Here is a 22,405-nt window from a genome sequence, read left to right as displayed (position 1 = left end):
CTGGCTTATTCCCCTTTCCTCTTCATAGGGGTCCTGGCTTATTCCCTTATACCTGAATTCCCTGATACCCCAGTTCTTCTGAGAACTAAGTCTTAGAAGAGAGAAAACTACTATTTGCTGAATATCTTGTTTTGCCAGGCACTGTACATGTTAAGCCCTGCAACTACAAAGTTAGTAGCATCTTTTACATCTTAGAAAAGAGGGACCTGAGTCTCAAAGTTTTAGAAACTAATTCAAGAAGTTTAGGTAACAATTGTCGCAGAAAACTCACGATTAAGTTCCACATATCTGACTCCAAAGCCAGTACTTCTTCCATTACAGCTAGGGGGTGGAGGTTGATTTTGCCTCTCAGGGGACATTTAGCAACATCTGGAGACATTTTTGTCACAACCAGAGGTGGAATGGGTGAGTTGTTACTGGCATCTAGTAGGCAGAGGCCAGGGATGATGCTAAACATCCTACAATGCACACGACAGCCTCCTCACAACAAAGAATTATGAATCCAGCCCAAAATGTTAATGGAGCGTCTGATTTATTCTGATCTCATCTCCAAGAATTCACAGGCAACTGATTATTGGCACTAAGAATTAAGATATAAATATGTACACGTTCTCCATCCCCAGAATGTTCACTAATCCAAATGTTCACAGACTGCTTTGAAATTTAATTATTTTTCTGAAACTGGTTAAATATTACGCTGACCTCAACCAACATTTGCGTTTGACTTTTTTCCGGGAGCCAGGTGACATGGATGCCAGATGAGACCGCCACCTCTCCCCGCTCTTCCTTAGCGACAAATCCTGCCAGTTGCCGGTGACTAGACTCCTGACAAGACTCTGGAAGACTGGTCCCAGATGCACAAGGGCCTTCCCCGCCGCCTTCCTCCACACTCCCATCCTCAACTGCCCTCCTCCCATCTCCGGGTACCCACGGGGGCGGGGCCGCGGAAGCACACGTCCCTGCGTCATGACGTCATAATCCAGGCGCCGTGGAACCCGCCCTTAGCAACCGGCCCTGCTACAGCATCCAGCCGCTGCCGCCCCCCGCCGGCTCCTCTTCGCCAAACCTCTGCTGCGGGGGCTGGCCCGGCCCGGGAAGGACCGAAGGGGACCTAGCGTGCCCTCACGGCGGCTGCAAGAAGATCTAAGCATGGATGGCAGACGGAGAGGTAAAGGGCAGCTGTCGCGAGCGACCGCCATCGCGCGCTGGTCTGGCGTCCGGGTCCGGGCAGCGCGAGTCCAGGCCGCGCGCTGGGCACTCCCGGTCCCCTGCTTAGTCGCCGGTGTTGGCACGAGTGTTGCCCCGAGCTGCGCAGGTCTCTCGCACAGGAGGAAGCCCTGCTTGCGGATTTCACTGAATTCTGCCTCCTGCTCAGAATTTGTTGCCCTGACTCCAGGAGGCCCTGTCCCCTGAATTTGGGGTCAGTGACAGAGGAACCAGATTTTTCTTTGGAGTCAGACTTCCCTGGGTTTCAAATCAAGCCGCGCCAAACTCCTCAAATGTGACCCTCAGTTTCCTCATCTCTTGAACGTGGTGGTTAAAACACCCATGTCCTGGCGTTCTTGAGGATTAAATGCAGATAATACATACAAAGTCCCTGGCACATTATAAGTACTCAGTAAATACAAAATCCTCCATACTGTAACTCCGTCCTCTCCTCCAAAACTAGTGAGTAACCCAGGGATTCTCTTAACTTTAATGTCAATAGGAATCCCCTAGGAATCGGGTTAAAATGCAGGCTGTGATTCAGTAGGTGTGAGGGGGGGCTGAGATTTTGCATTTCTAATAAGCTTCCAAACGATGAAGCGTTGCTGGCTACAGTTTTAGTAGCAAAGGATTAATCCATAATAACTATGTATACCTGCTCTTGACTGAATACTCTGGGTTAAAGTGGACATCACTTTGGAACATTTAGAGCCGTAGAACTGTAAATCTCTCAGAGTCAGCCCAATCCAAATAAGTTGCACCTTTATACTTTCTGAGCAAGGCAGACATGGCGATCTCCAGACCTCTTCTCCCAGTTCAGTGTATTTTTTTAAATGTATTTTAACCTGTACCTTTAAACCAAGCTGCTAGATGTTTCCTTGCGATAAGTCTTGCTTTGAATACGAGTGTGCCTTTACTGTTTAATCACTGGTCAAAATAAATGCTATTCTCAGTGTAGGAGATAACTGTTTGTTGATCAGCAAACTGTATATTCTGACACTTTACCAACCTAAGTTCGAGAAAAAGCAAACCAACATGCTTTTATGGTTCTAAGAAATTTTACCACATAAACTAACATTATTACTCTTGCTGTGTACCAGAAACTAGTCCCAGGTTATCTTGTGATTTAATCCACAAAACATCTTGTAGATAGGTACTATTCTTACTTCACAGTGGATAAACTAAAAGATCATGAGTAACTTGCCAAGGTCGCAGTAATTGGCACAGCAGGCTTTAAATCTAGGTGGTGAATGTGAAACCCTAGCACCATTGTTTTTGCTTACTATCCCATGGTGAAAGGATATGTGTAAAATTTAGAGCATGACAGACTTACTAAGACTTAGTCTCAGCATCTGTCAAATTATTTTTAAAAATTAAGTTCACATCAGAATGTCAAAAGATTTATATTTTCATAACTTACCCAATTTAATTAGCTTCACCTTTTGGACATTATGTAATATATAGTATCAAACATTGTTTTGATTTTCAGTTTTTAAGAAAAATGTAATATTCAGCAAATATCTGGGGTAGTCACTTCTCCTATACCATGATTATTAATAGGAAACCATAAGTAATTATAGCTAAAATTCTTAAGCTAAAATACTTAATTTTAATTGAAAACATTGTACTTTCTAAATTTCTTAGATTTCATTAAGAGGTTACCTTGGATGATTTCAAGAGCACAAAATCTGAAGGCATCTAAAGTTAAAATTCATCCTCTCTTTTGTCATTTACTCTGACTTTGTGTTCTCTAACTTCTCTAGATACACCTGCTTTCCCTTTTTCTGTGAACTGTAGGGAAACACATAAATTAGAAAGGACTTTGAAGGGAATAAACTATATACTTTGCAGCCTGTTTCATATAATAGCTTCGAGCATGGTTTAAGTACTAAGCAATTTATATTGATCAAGATAGTGTAATGGCTAAGACTCAGGAGCCAGACTACCTGAGCTCAGATCTGAAATCTGTCAGACAGTAGTTATGTGATCCTGGGCAAATTACATGCTTTACCTCTTTGTGCTTCATGTATAAAGTGGGGATAATGATAGTACCTATCTCATACGATTGTTGTAAGGATTAAGTGAATTTATAGCTACAAAGTGCTTAGAATAGTACCTGGCACAGTTAGCAATAATCAGTAAGTTAGCGTTTGACTGCAAGTGAAGAAACCCAACTCAAACTTGCTTAAGCTAAAATGGGAATTTTTCAACTCGTGTAGAGAACAGTCTAGGGAAGTAGGGCTTCAAACATGGTTAGATCCCGGGATGTTACCAGGGATCTCTTTCTGTCTTGCTTCTGCTTTCCTCTGTATAGACTTTATTCTCAGACAGGTTCCCATTGTGTGGTACAAGATGGCCACCTAGGTAGTGGCAGGCTTATTGATGTTCTAGGAATTTCCTAATAGTTCCAGTAAATGTCCCAGGATTGTGTCTCATTGGCCAGACTTGAGTCACATAGTCATTCCGATTTAGTTGACCAGTTTGGGGCAATAATGCCCACTTCTGAGCAGTGCCACCCGCTTAACCCAACTGGGCTAAGAGAGGGGAGGAGTGGTTTCCCAAGCAAGATGAAGTCCTATTTCCAGATAAAGGGGCACTGGATTCTGGGCAGGCAAAAAGTCAACACCTTTTTTCCTCTGGAGAAATAAAGTTTGCTTGAGAGTTTGTTGGTTAGTTTGCTTTTTTTTTTTTTTTTTTTTATGTTTACTCTGTCTTTCCTGGTGGGAACTATGCTAATTTCATGACTGTCTTCATTACCAACTCAAATGGAATCACCTTGACTTCTCTTGTCCTAAATAAGTTGATTTTTTCCTTCTTGCTCTCTGGCTTGTGATGTAGAAGAAGCTTCTTATGTATTCTGATCTCAAAATTGTTTTATTTTAGTCTATTCTAGTAGGATTTGTTCTCTGATCCTGTATTTTAGTTCTGTCTATTTTCAAATATCCATTTTTCTTCCAGACTTTGTCTGTGTCCTCCCCACACCTTTATAGCTTGTAAAAGCCTACCTGATAGCAGACTGGCCATTTTACCCACTTAAAACGTGTCTTGGGATACACTATTTATATTTTGCGTGTTAAATTCTATTAAACTCTGTAACTCAGCCTTCCTATCTTGGAGGTTATCCCTAAAAACACAATCACTTTTGGGGGAGAGAAGTATATATCTAGTATTTTGTGATGAAATATATATCTAGTTTTCTGGTAGCCCATTTAATCTAAAAGATAAGACACTGACTTTAGGGGAGATAGTGAGTTTTCCATTACTAGAAGTGCTTTTAAATTTAAGATGTGTAGATAGGATCCAAGCAAGAGGGTAAGTGGGTTGAACTAGATGAATCTTAAGACATCTTTTAATCATTAAGTTCTGATTCTGACACTTTTATATACTTGTACATAATAACATGATATGACTTATAATTTATTAAATTTCTTTGTGAGAGGATTATTTTCTTTAAATCATTTTTAGGAACAGACTAGTCAATGGTTCAGTGAAATAATACATTTGTATTAACTCAAAATATTAGTTGTATTCTATCTCAAAATCATTTAAAAACCCAGTAGGTAAGTTTACAGAATAAAGTCAGTATATATCAAATAACAATTGATGTATTTATCATTTTATTCAGTGAAACTTAAATCTTAAGGCAAAACTATTTTGAAAATAACTTATTTTCTTAAAAAAGAACGCCCTTTATCTTTGGCAGCAGAATTTTCATCTGATATATCATTGCTGGTTAGTAATATGATCGAACACAATTTTAAACAATTCTGGTAGTGAAAGGTAGCTTGTAATAAATTCTATTATTTTTTCATATGTTCAATTTGGTCTTTGTGAAAGTTGGGTTTCATTTATCCTAATTCATGTTTTTTTGTTAAAAGTCAGAGCAACTTCTGTCCTTCCCAGATATGGTCCACCATGCCTATTTAAAGGACAGTTGAGCACCAAAAGTAATGGTAAGTAAGGTACTTAAAATGATAAAAGATTGTTAAAAGATTGACTGTGTTTCCTTTATTTGTAAATTATATAATGTAATGAAAAAATACTTAATTTAATCAATATTTGAACTTCATATTATTAATTATAATTAAGTAATATAGGAATTCTTGAGATTAGAGAATTTAGGAGCCTGTCATGCCCTGGGTTGGACCTGGCCACCTCCTACTCTCTGCTGCAGCTCCAGCCCAGCCCTACTCTTTGCTGGCCGACTTCCCTGGCTGAAGGCATGCCTTTCTTGTTAAAACGGTGATTAGCAGCTTGTTAAAGACACAGCACTGAAAAGGAAAAGATATGTAGAGAAAAAGAGCACTTGAAAAACACATTTGGGTATCGGGAGTAAATGCTTAATCCAATTGGGACTCTAATTGGATTTTTAGATCCTATGAAAGATGAATCAGTATTTTTCTAGATGTTTTCAAATTTTAAAGCCTTCAGAGTGAATTTTAATGTACTTTTAAAGTATTTTTATAATTATAACTTAAAAATTTTAAGCCTAGGGTTTTAGGCAAAATGATTGAAGGTCTTATTTTCCTTATTTACATGAAAAATCTTTGCTACTAATCCTCTGAATGTGAAAGAAGAATCATACTTTCAGTTACCTCTCATATTTCTTTGTAATAAAGTATATATACACATAGAGCCAGAATCATGAACTTTGAAAAATAATTTTTAACTAAAAATTTTGAACTAGTTTTAAAAGATACATAGAAGAGCAGAATGAAGAACAATATGTAGTTTGCTAGTATTTCTTTTTTAAGAATATACTTGCAGGGCTGGTATAGGTATGGTGGTTAAGTATGAGGCTGCCTTGGTTCGCATCTAAAGTGCATCCTTTTATCACCTGTGTGACCCTGAAGACCTTATATCTCTGTGCCTCAGTTTCCACATCTGTGTAATAGTGGTAATGATGACTAAATGAGTTTTTACATGTAAAGAACTTAGAACAATGCATACATGGTACCTATTCAATAAATGTTTTTAGTGTACTTATGATAGTCATATTAAGTGTATCATTATTGTATATGCTGTTGTTACGCATAGAATTTCCGTGGAAGAATATATTAAAAAAGTAGCAGAGTGCAATTCTGGGAGAAGAGCAAGGGGTCAGGGCAGGAAATTCACTCATTTTTCAATCTCTATTGCCATTTTAACTGTTATTTTAAACTCATGCATGTATTACTTCTCAAAAACCTTTTAATATTTTAAAAAGTTATGCCTAGGATTTACATTTACATTTTATATGTTTATACTTGTATATGCACGCTTAATTACTTCTCAGATTTCTTTTAAACAGTTTAGGTGAGGTCAAGAAGTTTAATGTCATTAAATTTCTTTGTGATTGTACTTGTCTTAAGATAGTCCTAATACTTCAAAAAGAATGCAGTAAACTGATTTGTTGGTCTTGTTTTCAGGTGTAAAATTAGAAGTTTGCATCTCAGAATAGAATCTCTGCCTGGAGTTTTGGAGTTTGGGATTTGTTTGATTCCCCAAATTCCTGTTTTCAAGTATTAACAATGGTAACATTATTTTATCATCAGGTGAATAGCTAAACATTTTTAGTTACAAGGTTAAAAGATATTAATAAGAAATAGTTTTGTAAATATAATGGTAGATTATATTTCAGAATCTCTTTCCAAAACTCTCAGGCTTCTAAAATTTATTCCTAGAAAGGTTTGAACCCAAAGTAGTCGGTAGCTAACGAGATTAGGGCTGGGACATATTCAGCATCACAAATATGATGTCAGTATCTCTCTGGTTAAATTTCAGAACATTATAAAAATTAGCTTAAATGATCAGTAACTTGCTTATCTCATGGTGATTTTTATGTTAATTTTAAATATATAATGATTAAATATGTTTTAATTTTTAGCTTTTTGCACTGACTCTTCCTCTCTCAGACTAAGTACTCTCCACCTGGTCAAGAATCACATGGCTGTTCACTATAATAAAATCCTTTCAGCCAAAGGTAAAAATGTGCAAATGTGAACTTTTTGTACCCAACTTAAACCCTCCTCAACTTCACTTCTAATTAGTGTATATCTGTAGCAAAAATGAATACATCATATATAAGTGGATTTGTGTTTGGTGTAGTAATGTATCAACTACTGACTTTATATGACTGAATATAAAGTTAAAATGCCACTTTTATTAACTAGCTTTGAAATCTGTATAATGCCTATGTTACTTCATTTTACCTGTGTTATTCCTAATATACTTTTGTGGTTAGATACTGATCTTAATATAGCAAAAGTTTATAATCTGCTCTTTTGTTTTCATATCTGAAAAAGTGCAAAGAAGATGGTAGCTACAATTTTTTTCTTTTTGTCAGCTTTATGGAGATGTAACTCACATACAATAAAATGCACTAATTTCAAGTGTACAGTTGAGTATTTTGAAAAATATGTACATTTTTATGATCACCACTACAATCACACTATAAAAGAGACGTCAGCTAACTACAGCTTGCAGACCAAATCCTACTGCCACTTATTTTTATACAGCTTGTGAACTAAGAATGGTATTTATATTTTTAAATGGTTAGAAAAACTCAAAAGAACAATATTTTGTAACATGAACATCACATAAAATTCGAATTTCATTGTCTGTAAATAAACACAACCACATTCTTTTTTTACATATTGTCTATGGTGGCTTTTGCACTAAAAGGCAGAGTTGACTCGTTGTGACAAAGGCCATATCACCCTGCAAAGCCTGAAGAATTTACTCTCTGTTCCTTTACAGGAAAAGTTCACTGACTCCTGACATAGAACATTTTCATCATCCCAAAAAGTTCTCCCTAGTCCTTTGCAATCACTTCTCCCAAGTAACTGGCAACCACTGAGCTCCTTTCCATCACTATAGTTTTGCCTTTTCTAGAATATCATATAAGTAGAATTATACCATATGTATTATTTTGGGTCTGGCTCCTTTCAATTAGTTAACACTTTTGAAACTAATCCATATTCAGTATTTCTTTATTGCTGAGTAGTATTCTATTTAATGAATATACCATAGTTTCGTTTATCAGTTCAACAGTTGGTGGACATTTGGATTGTACTGACTCACTTTGACTATTAGGAATAAAGCTGCTATAAACATTCACGTAGAATCTTTGAACATATGTTTCCATTTCACTTGGATAAATTCATTTACTAGGAGTGGAATTGTGGGGTAATATGGTAAGTGTATGTCTAACTTTATAGAAAACTGCCAAACTGTTTTCCAGAGTGACTGTCATTTTCCATTTCCATCACTTCCACACCCTCACCAATACTTCCTATCGGCAGTCCTTTTTTAGCCATTCTAGTGGATAGGTAATAGTATCTCATGGGGTTTTAATTTATATTTCCCTAAGGCCTGATGATGTTGAGCAACTTTTTTTCCCTTTTTTTTTTAACTGAGATATAGTTGACATATAATACTATGTTAGTTTCAGGTGTACTACATAGTAATTTATCATTTGCATGCATTATGAAATGACCATCTATCACCATAAAATGTTATTACAGTATTATCAGTTATACTCCTTATGCGATATTTTGCTTATCTGTGACTTACATATTTTATAACTGAGGTTTGTACCTCTTACTCCCCTCACCTACTTTGCCCCATACCCCTAGCCCCCTAGCCCTCTCTTTCCTGATAACCACTCATTTGTTCTCTGTATCAGTCTGTTTTCATTTTGTTTGTTTTTTCAGATTCCACATATAAGTGAGATCATACAGTATTTGTCTTTTTTTGTTTGACTTATTTCACTTTGCATAATACCCTCTAGAACTACTCATGCTGTAGCAAGTGGCAATATTTCATTTTTTATGGTTGAGTAATATTATATATGTGTGTGTGTGTGTGTGTGTGTGTGTGTATACCCCACATCATCTTTATTCATTCATTTTATCTATAGACACTTAGGTTGCTTCCATATCTTGGCTATTGTAAATAATGCTGCAGTGAATTTGGGGGTACATATAGCTTTTTGAATTAATGTTTTTATTTCCTTCGGGTAAATTCCAGAAGTAAGTTTCCGAAGAACCTCCATACTGTTTTCCATAGTGGTTGCACCAATTTACACCAACAGTGCACAAGTTTCCCTATTCAGTGAGCAACTTTTCTTAAGCTCATTCTCCATCTATATATCTTCTTTGGTGAAATATCTCTTTAAATTTTTGCCCATTTTTAAAAATGGATTGTTTATCTTCTTAGCGTTAAGTTGTGAGAGTTCTTTTTATATAAGTATGTGTCCTGTGTCGGATACATATTTTCAGATATTTTCTCCTAATGTACGACTTGTCTTTTCGTTTTCTTTTTTTTAATTTTTATTATGAAATAATATTAGATTTATAGAAAAGTTGCAAAAATAGTACAGAATGTCACAGAAACCCTTCACCCAGCTTTCCCTCATGTTAAAATCTTATGTAACTATAGTACAATTATTAAAATTAGAAATTAATATTGATACAATACTGTTAACTACAGGCCTTAGTTGAATTTCTCCAGTTTTTGTCTTTAAAAATTTTTTATTTTCTCATTTGAAGAGTAAAAGTTTTTAAATTTTAGTTGATGTTTTATGAAGTTTATATTTTAAATGATTAAAAATTGAAACAAAAATAATATTTGGTTACATGTGAAATCAAGTTCTTGTAATAGTTTATGCTTTTCATATCCTGTGTAAGAAACCCTTGTCTAATTTTAGGTCACTAAGATTTTCTTATGTGTTTTCTTCTAGAAGTATAAGTTTTAGCTCCTACATTTAAGTTTGTGATCTATTTTGAGGTAGTTTTTATATATGGTATGATACAAGGATCAGTTTTTGCCTACGGATATCTAAATATTCCCAGTACCATTCATTGAAGAGACTGTCCTTTCCTTATGGAACTGCCTTGGCACTTTTTGAAAAACAGCTGACCATTTGTAAGGGTCTGTTTCTGGACTCACTCTTCGGTTTTGTTGATCTGTATGTCTACTACAATACCACACTCTCTAATCACTATAGCATTATAGTAAGTCTTAAAATCAGATAATGTGGGAGCTCCATTTTGCCCTTTCATTTTCTCGAGCTTCTTTTGGGACTCCAGTACAAGGTAGGTTAGGTCAGTGATGCTCTGTGCATTTATTTTTCAGTCTTTCTTTACTCTGTTTCATCTTGGATAGTTTATATTGCTATATTTTCAAATTCACCGATATTTCCTTCTGTAGTATCCACTGAGCTGTTAATCCCGACCAGTGTATTTCTTATCAAGGATATTTTTCACCTCTAGAAGTAGCATAAAAATCAAAACAAGAAACAGCGAGTTCTGGAACTTTTTGTGCCTTTTACATTTGATATTTGTTGTCATTTATAAATATTAAAAATATTATTGAACAACTGATTTTTCTCTTTCAGCTGCAGTTGACTGCTCAGTTCCACTAAGCATGAGTACCAGCATCAAGTGTAAGTAATTTCTGATATATTGCCTTTTTTTAAAAAAATATGGTAAACTGTATATAAACAAATTTACCATCTCAAATTTATCATTTTTAAGACTACAGTTCAGTGATGTTAAGTACATTCATACTGTAGTACAACCATCACCACTATCCATTTCCAGAATTCTTTTTATTTTGCAAAACTGGATCTGTATCCATTAAACAGTAACTTCCCCATTCACACCCTTCAACCATCGTTATGTTTTCTGTCTCTTTGTTTTTGACTTCCCTAGGTACCTCATGTAAGTGGAATTATCCAGTGTTTTTCCTTTTGTGATTGACTTACTTAGAATAAAGTTCATCCATGTTATAACATGTGTCAGACATCTAATGAACATCTCCTTGCTTTTTAAGGTTAAATAATACTCCATTGTATGTATATACCATATTTTGTTTATACATTCATAAGTCAATGGATAGTTGGGTTTGTTCCACCTTTTGGCAATGGTGAATAATTCTTCTGTAGACATGGATGTACAAATATCTCTTTGAGACTCTGCTTTCTGTTTTTCTGGGTAGGTACCCAGAAGTAGAATTGTTGCCTCGAATGATAATTCTGTTTTTAATTTTACATTTCCAATTTGAGGGTTCTGTTTTTCCACATCACACCCCAACTCTTGTTATTTTCTATTTTTTGGATAGTAGCCATCCTAATGAGTATTGGCATTGCCTTTTGAGGAAGCATTTTCTAACTTTTAAAAATTATCCGTTAAAGAAACTTGTGTTGTATTTCTAAGTTCAGAAACTTCCTTACTTGAGCCCAGGCTTTGCCACTAAATTGCTGTGTAACTCTGGATAAATTATTTAACTTCTCTGGGTTTTATTTTTCCTACATATAAAAATTTGAGTAGTACTAAAGTGGCTTGCCAAGGTTTAAGTTCTAGAATTCCGTGATTCTCACTGCCTTTGGCTTGTTAAGATTACTGAATTACTCATTAAAAATACCATAACTGGCACTTGTCTCCAGGTAAATATTATTTACTATTTGTATTCTAATTGCTTGATAAATATTATATGTTCAGTGTTGAGTATATATTTTTAAAGATCAGTTTCACCATAGTATACAAGTTAAATGAGCAAGTCATTTTATGTCTTGCCCTCCTCTTCTGTAAAATGAAAGATAATTAGATAATCCCTAAGGTCCCTTCTAGATTTTTAATTTCAATGCTTTATGTTTCTTCTGTCATATTAGTAACTTTTTTAGAGACAAAAAACTGTTTCAGTAGGCTTTAGAAATCAATCATTTGAATGAAGGTGGTTTTACCCAATTGACATTAGATTGGATAATCCTCTTTAACTAGAATCTAAGTGGAAAAGTTTTGCTAAACTTCCATGAACAATTTCCTGAACAGAAGATATATAAAATAAGGTTATCTCTCTTTTTTTAGGTTGTGTAGTTAAAAAGCCTGAATGTCTGTATTAATCCTCTTTCTGAACCAAACTGTTGGATTTAAATTCCAAATTTACCAATTAAAAGTTATCAAGCATTTTGCATACATTTTGTTTAGTTCAGTAGAGTTTATTTAGTGATTAATTCAGCAAATATTTATTGAGCACCTATTATGATAGGTTAGATACAATTCTAAGGGCTGGAGTTAAAAAGGTGAACAGAACAAAGTACCTGCTTTTATAGCGCTTATAAACTAGTTAAAGGAAACAATAAGCAGATACAAAGAAATAAGTAAATACAGACCAAATCAGATGGTGATAAGTACAATGAAAAAGAATGAAGCAGGATAAGGGAGATTGGGACTTTGGAGGAGAAGGCTTCACTGATAAGGTGAGTGGAGACCTGAAACTTTTCAGGAAGAAACAAGTGGGTAAGTGGAAGAATAATCAAGACAGAGGAAACAGTAGGTACAAAAGCCTTTACATGGCATTGTGATCAGTGTATTCGAGGGAACAGCAAGAAGAGCTGAATGGCTGGTGTGAAATAAGCCAGCTGAAGAGTGACAGGAGATGAGCTCGTTGAGATGGGGCAAAGGGATGAAGACCACGTAGGGCTGTGGCCATTTGCAAGCACTTTGGCTTTCATTCTAAATGAAATCAGAAGCCATGGGAGGGTCTTGAGTAGAAGACAGGAATAGAGCTAGTTTAACTTTAAAAGCATCTCTCCAGCTGGTGAGTTGAGAGCAGTCTTTAAGGGGCAATGGTATAAGCAGAATGACTAGTTAGGAGACAGTAATTCAGATGAGAAATAATGGTGACTTGTTATGAAAAGGAATTTATATGTAGATAACTGAATCACTATGCTGTATACCAGAAATAAACATTGTAAACCAACTATACTTCAATTAAAAAAATATAATAATAAAGAATGGTGACTTGGACCAAAGTGCTTGCAGTAAAGAGAGTGTGAAGTGGGTGGATTCTGGAAACATTTCAAATGTGTGTCAACAGTATTTACTGATGGATTGGATGTAGATAGAATAAAAAGAGGAGTGGGTCAAAGATGACTCTCAACACTTAGAATCTGTCAACTAAAATGACAGAGTTATAATTTACTGAAGTTAGGAATATGTTTAGAGGAGGGAGTGAATAAAGTGAATCAAGATTTCGGTCTCGATCATTATAATAGAAATCCAAGTGGAGATTCTGAGGAGGCAGTTGGAATACAAAGTCTGGAGTTCAAGAGAGTTCCAGGATGGAGGTAAAAATACAGAAAATGACGGCATATAGGTTGTATTTAAATAATTGCTCCTATTTTTTGTTTTTAGAATTTAGATTTAGCTAGTGCTTATTTATCCCATGATATTTTCTGTTTTCAGTAAGTTGAGACGGAAGTTTTTCTTTTTTAAGCATGTGAATGAAGAAAATTGTGATGGCTAGAAGGATTGCAAAGACTGTATAATCACCAAACAAATTAATTAATAATCATTATTACTTTGTGTGTTACAGAGCTGATGCTCATTATAATCAGTATGAACTAAGAAACATGTTTTATAGACATTTAAAAAAAGAAATCTCTGGTTTTGAGTCATCTCTGTTTTTATCAAATATACTTTTTCATAGCAGACAACTCATCAGATGATTTCAATCTTTATCTAAACTAGGATATCTAAACTAGAATATCTCTTTGTTGAATTGTTTAAATAATGCCATATTCTAATGCATTAGAAAGGCTTTACTTTTTATAGTAGTTTTTTTTGGCAAATAATTTTCATACCATAAAATTCACTGATTTTTATTGTATACACAGTTGTGCAATCATCACTACAAGTCAATTTTAGAATATTTTCATCACCTTAAGATTCCCCACAAAATAGTAGCTTTGCAGCTGCTCCCTCATCCTACTCCCAGCCTTGGAAGCTACTAATCTGCTTTCTTTCTTTATATATTTGCCTTTTCTGGACATTTCATATAAATGGAATCATTTATGTGTTTTATTACATTATACTTTTCACTTACAATGTTTTGAAGTTCATCTGTTGTAACCTATGTAAGTCCTTCATTTCTTTTTAGTTATTAAATAGTATTTCATTGATGGGTAATACCACATTTTGTCTGTTCCTCCGTTGATTGATATTTGCACCGTTCCTGTTTTTCTTTTAACTATTATGAATAGTGCTGCTATGAACATTCATGTACAAGTCTTTTGTGGGGATATATGTTTTCATTGCTCTTGGGTATATACCTGAGAGTGGAATTGCTAGGGCATATAGTAAAATTAGAAAGAAAACGGCCAAACTGTTTTCTAAAGTGGCTGTCCCATTTTACATCCTCACTTCCAACATATTAGGACTTTAGTTGCACCATATCCTGCTAACACTTATTGTTGACTCCCTTTTTGATTATAGCCATTCTAGTGGGTACGAAGTGGTATCTCATTGTGATTTTAAAATTTGCATTTCCCTCATGATTAATGATGAGAGCGTTTTTTCATATGCTTATCGGCCATTTGTATATGTTAGTAAATGCCTATTCAAATCTTTTGCCCATTTTCTAATTGGGTTATTTGTCTCCTTATTATTGAGTTAAATGTTATTTATATATTTTGGATACAAGTCTGTTATTAGATGTATGAATTTACAAGTATTTTCCCCCATCTGTAGCTTCCCTATTTATTTTCTTAAAATTTTCCCATTTTATTTTCTTCCTCTTTTATTTATTTTATTTCTTATGTTATTTATTTTCTTAAGTGTGTCTTTTGAAAAAGCATAAAAGTTTTTCATTTTAATTGTCTAATTTACATATATACATATGGGTACTTTTTAGCTTATGCTTTTGATATTGTATGTAAGAAATTTGGAGGTTTACTCCTATGTTTCTTCTAAGAGTTTTATAGTTTAAGCTCTTACATTTATGCCTGTGATCCTTTTAGAGTTGATTTTTGGTACAATGCGAGGAAGCTTTACGTAAATGAATAGGTTGGACAGATATGGTAATATGGAATTTAATTTTATATTTAATGATAGTATCTGAGGATTCTGACTTTATCATATTTTTTTACTTGCTTATTTTACCTGTAAGTAGGATGATAGATCTAACTGAAAAAGTTTAGTTTACTTTGCAAACATCATCTGCCATAATTTAGTTAATACATTCATTAAGTAAGTATTTGAGGATAGAATAAGCTTTTAAGTAATATTTCAGTATATGTTTTAACTGATAGATATATTTACTTTAATATGCTTATAATTTTCTTAATCATTTTAGTTGAAATTTTAAATATACATATAGTTTTACAAGCTTGTAGAAATTTTTATAAATTCTAATTCAAATCAGGATGATTTGAAACTTGAAATTATCTTGTCCATTAAGTTGAGTTAGATTCCAATAAAAAAAGTATATGTTAAATTTTAAATTTTATATAAAAATACAAGTCCTTTTATGTATTGTTAACCTTTTTAACTCTGAAATTTGACTAGCTTTCATTTTGCCATTTTCCGTCTTTGATAACGCTCAGTAACTGACTTAAAAGCATACTAAAATGTGAAACCACTTTTCGTTTGCATTTTCAAATGAATAGCAGTTAAGAAAAATGGTAATTAATTATCCTGATTGAAAATAATGTTTTAATATTTGGTGTGATTTTTTGAGTCATATAAAACTTAAATTTTTATAGTTTATGATGATATTGACAATAATATTTCATTTGGGGGAGAGTGTATGAACTAATTCAAGCTCTGCATTTGGTGATTACAGTCACAGACTACGCGGTCAGGCATTTCTAACCTTCATATCTCTGTATCTGCTAGGAGTTGCTCCCTTGGGCCCTTAGGCTAACCAGTTTGTCACATCTTTAAATAGTTAATCCATTTGAAGTTTCTATAAATTAAATATTTGTTATCTTAGCTGCTCTTTATACAGAAAAGAATGTGGATTTTTATTTACATGTCAGTAGTGTAAACATCTTTAGCAAGAAACAATGTGCCCTTTATTAGTTTTCTAGGACCAAAAAATTAATTTTTCTATTTTATTCTGTATTTCAAAAGATTTTTTCCCCCTCAGATGCAGACCAGCAACGAAGAGAGAAACTCAAAAAGGAATTAGCACGACGTGAAAGAGAGTTGAAATTAGCTAAAACTACAGTGCAAGCCAATTCTAAAAGTAATTCCAAATCATTATTTAACACTCTACAAAAGGTAAGATAGTATTTTTACCTTTTAAAAGTGATTATTTCTAAGGTACTTCATTGGTGGTATATCCTGACTTTTAGATAACGTTTACAATAGGTCAGAGTTGGTAAACTTACCTGTAAACAGCCAAGTAGTAAATATTTTAGGCTTTTTAGGTCATACAGTCTCTGTCATAGCTATTGAGCCACTGAAAAGCAGCCATAGACAGTATATAAATGAGTATGTGTAGCTTTGTTCCAGTAAAACTATGTTAACAAAAAGGACAGTGGGAACACATGAAAAAATGCTCAATATCGCTAACTATCAGAGAAATGCAAATCAAAACTACAATGAGATAACACCTCACACCAGTCAGAATGGCCATCATTATACAGTCCACAAACAATAAATGCTAGAGAGGGAACCCTCCTATACTGTTGATGGGAATGTAGCTTGGTGCAGCCACCATGGAAAACAGTATGGAGATTCCTAAAAAACTAAAAATAAGACTTACCATATGATCCAGCAATCCCACTCCTGGGCATATATCTGGAGGAAACTAATTCAAAAACATACATGCATCCCAGTGTTCATAGCATCACTATTTACAACTGCCAAGACATGGAAGCAACCTAAATATCCATCAACAGATGACTGGATAAAGAAGTTGTGGTATATATATATATGTGTGTGTACACATATACACACACACACATATACACAAAATGAAATACTACTCAGCCATAAAAAAGAATTAAAATAATGCTATTTGCAACAACATGGTTGGACCTGGAGATTGTCATACTAGGTGAAGTAAACCAGAAAGAGAAAAATACCATCTGCTATCACTTATATGTGTAATCTAAAAAGATGACACAAATGAACTTATTTACAAAACAGAAACAGATTCACAGACGTAGAAAACAAACTTATGGTTACCAGAGGAAAGAGGGGAGGGTGGAGGGACAAATTGAGAGTTCAGGATTTGCAGATACCCACTACTATATATATAATAGATAAACAATAGGGTCTTACTGGATAGCACAGGGAACTATACTCAGTATCTTATAATAGCCTATAATGAAAAGGAATATATACATATGTATATATAACTGAATCACTTACTGTGCTGTACACCAGAAATTAACACAACATTGTAAACTGACTATGCTTCAATTAAAAAAAATGAAAAAGATGACAACAGTGGGCCAGACTGGACCTGTAGTCTCTAGTTTGGTGACCCCTGCCATAGGTTTTTTGTGATACGCTTTATCATCTGAGTAAGGAAGTTCTCTTCTGTTCCTAGTTTGCTAAGAGGATTTTTTTCCTTTCTTATGAGCACATGTTAATTTTATCAAATTAGTTAGGTCCTAAAGTTTTAGGTGGATCAGATTATTCCCTCTGATAATCTTTGCCCTTTAAGTTGAACATTTAGTGTGTTTTTATTTCTACCTTCTTATCTTGTACTTTCTATTTAACCCACAGTGGTAGGCAGAATTCTAAGCCCCACAATGACCCACACCCTTAAATAATCCCCCCGAGTGCAGACAGGACCTGCACCTTGCTTCTAACCAACAGAATGTGGCAAAGGTGATGAGGTATCACTTTTGCAGTTATGTTATACGCAAAGTAAAGGGAATTTCCCCCGTGCGTGGAGAAAGAGAGGGAAAATAGGCCTGGGAAGAATTTCTGCAGTGTTTGCTTCCCCTAGCCACACCAAGGAATCAGGGAAGGGAGAGATTTTCTCAGGAATCTTCCTGCGTTTCCCTGAGAGCTCTTGGTGGGGTCCCCAGAGAAAAAGCTTGCAAGAGGGTACAAACTCCCCAAGTCTCGAAAGCTTCATACTCTGGTGCTACTCTGCACTCAGTCTTAGCAATTAGCTAAAAACTTCTAGCGTAATCTTCTTACCAGTTTATATGGCATTCTGTGACATCTGTCCTAAGTAAGCAAATGCTCAGGTCCTGTTTCTCCCTGCAGGTGCCTGTCTCACTCCAAATTTCAGGTTAGTTGTTGCTTCGTGACCTTAGTTCTATCATTAGTTCAAGAAAAATCATTAATTTGCAGTTTGCCCAGGTTTTTTCTTGTTGTAATGGAGAGAACTATGCTCTTTCCATCTCTCTCCATCTCTTGGCTGAAACTGGGAGTCTGTGTGTGTGTGTGTGATGGTCTGTTTTTTAAACTTTTTAATTCTGAAAATTATAGCATCTATAAAAGTAGAGTAGTATAATAAACTCATATGTTCTTGTCCTCCAGGTGCAACAATGATCAATTAATGGGCAGACTTACTTCACATATATCCTCACTCACTACCCAGTCCCAAATTATTTTGATGCAAATATCAGATATCATATAATTTTATCTATAAATATTTCTGTATGTATCTAAAAGACCATAATACCATTTTGTTATGCCTTAAAAATTAATAATTCCTTAATATCATCAAATATCCACTGTTTAGATTTCCCCATTATCTTTTTTTTTTTTAGTTTGTTAGAATTGGGATATAAATAATTTCAACTAATTGATAAATTTCTTTTAATCTAAATTTCTCCTTCTCCCACCTTTTTATCCCCTACAATTTGTGTATTAGGAAAAAACGAGTGCTTTTTCTTGGCTTAAAGTTTTTATGGACCACTTGTGTAATGCAAATTTAGTCTGCAAGCTTGTGTGGAGGCAGCATATGATTTCAGATTATCAAAGGCCAGTGTTCCCTCAGTGCCAGTATTCAAGATGGGCAGGTTTCTTTGCAGGTCACCTAATTGGGGTATAGCCATTGAGAGGATCTCAGATTCATGAGCATGGTCTTCTAGACTGACTGTCCAGATGAGTCCCTGAGCTTTGTTTCCTGTCCCCTGGCACCTGTGTTGTGGAAGAACTATTGCTTGATAGTAAAAGCCAGTTTCACCGCTCTACTTACTAGGTACCAAGTGCCATATGTTTGACTCCACCTCTTTCTATTATACATGAAGGTGTGACATATCAGTAGGCAGAAGGAGAAGAAGTAGACCCCCCAGGACTTGGTCACTGTTTGGATGATGTGAAGAGCAAAAGACAGGAATTCAAGAGGGTCCCAGGTTTCTGGCTTGGGCAACTGGGAGGATGGTGATCATTCACTGAAATAATGATAACAGGACAAAGAGCAGTTTTTTTCTTTGGGGGCAGGTAATGTAATGCATGAGTTTACTTGTTTGGACATACTTGATTTGAGGCGCCTCTGGAGTGTCTACTATATTCCGTAAAGAGTTGGATATAAGCATCTATGTCAGGAAAGAGGTCTAGGCTGAAAATAGATTTGGGAGTCATCATGAAAGCTGTCAGTATATTGTTTAGAGTCCCCAAGGCTGTTATGCAGATAAAAGGACCAAGAATAGAGCTGCTTCCTTTAGAATAAATCTGCTATACACTGTACCACACTTCACCATCTGGGAATCTATTCTTCAGTATTTGACTCACGTGTGTATTTTCATTTTTAGGGATTGTACTTTTTAACTGAAAATTTAAAATAGTTTTCTGTTATCTAGCACTAATAATTGTATTTTAAGATAAGAATGGAATTTGTTGAAAATAAAGTCTGTAAATGTAAGATATTTTCCATTCATTTTTCCTTTTGTCACTGAAACCCTGTAACTTTTTGCCTCTAAGTATAGTTCATTTATGCTTTTATATAAGTATGTTTTTTACTCTATTTAGAATTCACAGTAACTTACAGTTTGCTTACACTTTTTATAAACCTTAATGATAAATATTTAGACACTTTCAAATTAAAATTATTTGGGACCTAAAATTTTGATCATTGGAATGGGTTTAATAAATAACAGATATCTGTTGTAGTTATAATCTGTATATACTGAAAATTTTTCCTCAATTAAAGAGAAAATGCTAACTTTAGCCTGTGGACATACTAGCTCTATATGTATGAGATCATGTAATCAGAAACTTTTTCTCCTAATACGGGCTACTTTTTTCTCTCACATTGAGACTCACATGCTGTCACCCCAGGACCTTTCAAGTCTACACCCTATACCCCACAGACAGTTACTCATTATTCACTCACATCACTAGTATAGCACATACTGTGTGCTATTAAGATAAATTGAATATGTGAATGTAATCCATGTTTCTAAATAAATCTATTTTAAAAACAATGAAAATCAGAAGCTGTCAGTTTCTTTTATAAAGTATACTTTGAAGCTTTTTGCAAAATAAATGTTAATCAAACTTTTAAATAAATTCTATACTTGAATTGATTCCTCAACTGTTTTAAGACCTGACAGTTGGAAAATCTTTGTATACCTTTTCTTCTGATATTATTCCTGAAAAAGATTAAAACTCAGTTGTTCTGCATTGAATATTGCATATTGGATAGATACTCTTGACATGAAAACATGCATATGTTAACTGCGCAATGATTATCACTTTACATAAATTCTTAAATCACAGAAACTGTTTACAATAAATTGTATTAAACTATAAGGATGATATAAGAAAGTGAAAGTGGTCAGATTACCACCAGAATTTTTATTCCACTGACATAAAATTAACCCTTTTCTGATTTTAGAACTTTGCAGTGATCTTCTATTTTAACTTTAGTGAATTTACCAATGTGATACAGATTTTCTGTGAAAATTATATCCATCCAAGCTTTCTGATATTCATAGCTAAAGGAAACAATTATATAATCTCAAAAAAGCAGATTGGTACAGTTGATTTTACACTGTGTTCTGTTGGTTTCCAAGGAAAGAAAAAGTAGGATACAAGGTTGGGATTACAAAACATGAAGAAACAGAAAAGTTTCATGCCTTCAATTAATTCAAAAACAATTTTCCCACTCATTTCAGGCAAATGAGCTCTTTTTTTTTTGCCTTTAAAGACCTTCTTTGGTGTTTAATTTTGCTTATTAAAAATTCATCATTACTGATAAGAATTTTCTCATAGGTAGTCTAATGCCTTATGCATTTTTGCCTATTCTGATCTCAGTTTGTACTGTTGTTCCCCTAAGTGTAAATAATTCCTGTGATTACTGTTTAATAGCTTTAAAGTATTTTTCAGATCATACTTAGAAATTGCTTCCCGGGGAGCCAGACTCCTCTTGTATGTAAGCTGCAGTGTGAGTCTAGTTTGGGAGCACTTTTTACACCTAATGTGGTAAAGTTATTAACCAGACAGTACCCCAGTGACTCACAATTTAATGCCAAAATACTTTGTTGCTTTGAGGTTTGCCTTATATTTGGGAAAGGGTTAGAAAGCACTTAAAAAGGAAATAGGTGACTTGACCTATTTTAGACAGTAGTTACAATATCCAGTTAATCTGCAATTTCCTTACTGCAGTACTTAGATACTTAAGTACTGAGATAAATCAGTACTTAAGTTAGGTGACTTGTTCACTACCAGGAAAGGAGTTAAAATCAGTTTTAGATTCCTGGTGGTGTAAAAAAAATCTAAAAATGTATAATTTTCAAATGTGTCTGTAAAATAGATAATATAATGCAATAGGAAGAGCATAGGCTCACCTGGATTCAAATCTATGAGTACCTGCACCTCAGTTTCTTCATCTATAAAACAGAGATAATATTTGTACCACCACCCAGAAGTTGACGTGATGATTAAATGAGTTGTATCTGTAAATTAATTAGAACAGTACCTTGCACATAGTATGTACTCCATACATATCAGTAACAGTGATAGAAGTTCTTATTATTCTTCTTTTATTCCACTCATTGGCAATAACAGTACCTTTTCCACAGAAAGCTCCTTTCTTACTCAACTTGTTTATTTTCCTCTTGTTTTCCTCCCCATGAGCTTGTAGGGCAGATATAACTGGCTAAATCAGCCTTTTTCACCTCAGTTTTTTAAACTTCTATGTAACTTCCCCTCTACTGTTTAATACAGTGCCTTAGAGTTCTGTAAAGGATACGCAGGTGTCCACAAAGTCTGGAATCATGGACAAGACTTGGGCATCTAGTCTGTAAAAGAATAAAATATTGTCTATGCTCTTAAACCTTATGAAATAAAGCTCTTAAACCCTGTAGAAATAAAGTTAAACCAAAAAGAAACACAGCAGGCCAAAACACCTTCCCTTTCAGAGCTTTCCCCACTCATGATAAGTTGAGAAGGAAACATATATGAACTTTTTGCGGAATAAATCTTTCTTAATTATATTTAAAGTATCATTTACTTAC

General features: G+C 34.5%; 1 protein-coding gene across 2 annotated transcripts in view; it reads left to right on the top strand.

Moving 5' to 3' along the window:
* Window positions 1-982: 982 nt before the first annotated feature.
* SPATA7 (spermatogenesis associated 7) overlaps window positions 983-22,405 on the top strand; it is a 32,620-nt gene continuing 11,197 nt past the window's right edge. Inside the window, exons 1-5 of one of the 2 annotated variants that reach the window (XM_010968671.3) lie at window positions 983-1,168; window positions 5,085-5,159; window positions 7,073-7,168; window positions 10,586-10,633; window positions 16,120-16,253. In XM_010968671.3, coding sequence (XP_010966973.1) covers window positions 1,150-1,168; window positions 5,085-5,159; window positions 7,073-7,168; window positions 10,586-10,633; window positions 16,120-16,253 — 372 coding nt within the window. In that variant the 5' untranslated portion in view covers window positions 983-1,149. The remainder of the gene's footprint in view (window positions 1,169-5,084; window positions 5,160-7,072; window positions 7,169-10,585; window positions 10,634-16,119; window positions 16,254-22,405) is intronic. The other variant, XM_010968672.3, reaches the window with a different exon arrangement.

This window comes from Camelus bactrianus, chromosome 6 (genome assembly GCF_048773025.1).
Source record: "Camelus bactrianus isolate YW-2024 breed Bactrian camel chromosome 6, ASM4877302v1, whole genome shotgun sequence".
In the NCBI taxonomy this organism is placed as follows: domain Eukaryota; kingdom Metazoa; phylum Chordata; class Mammalia; order Artiodactyla; family Camelidae; genus Camelus; species Camelus bactrianus.
The sequence above is the reverse complement of the archived record's forward strand: the minus strand, read 5'-3'. Positions and strand labels throughout refer to the sequence as shown.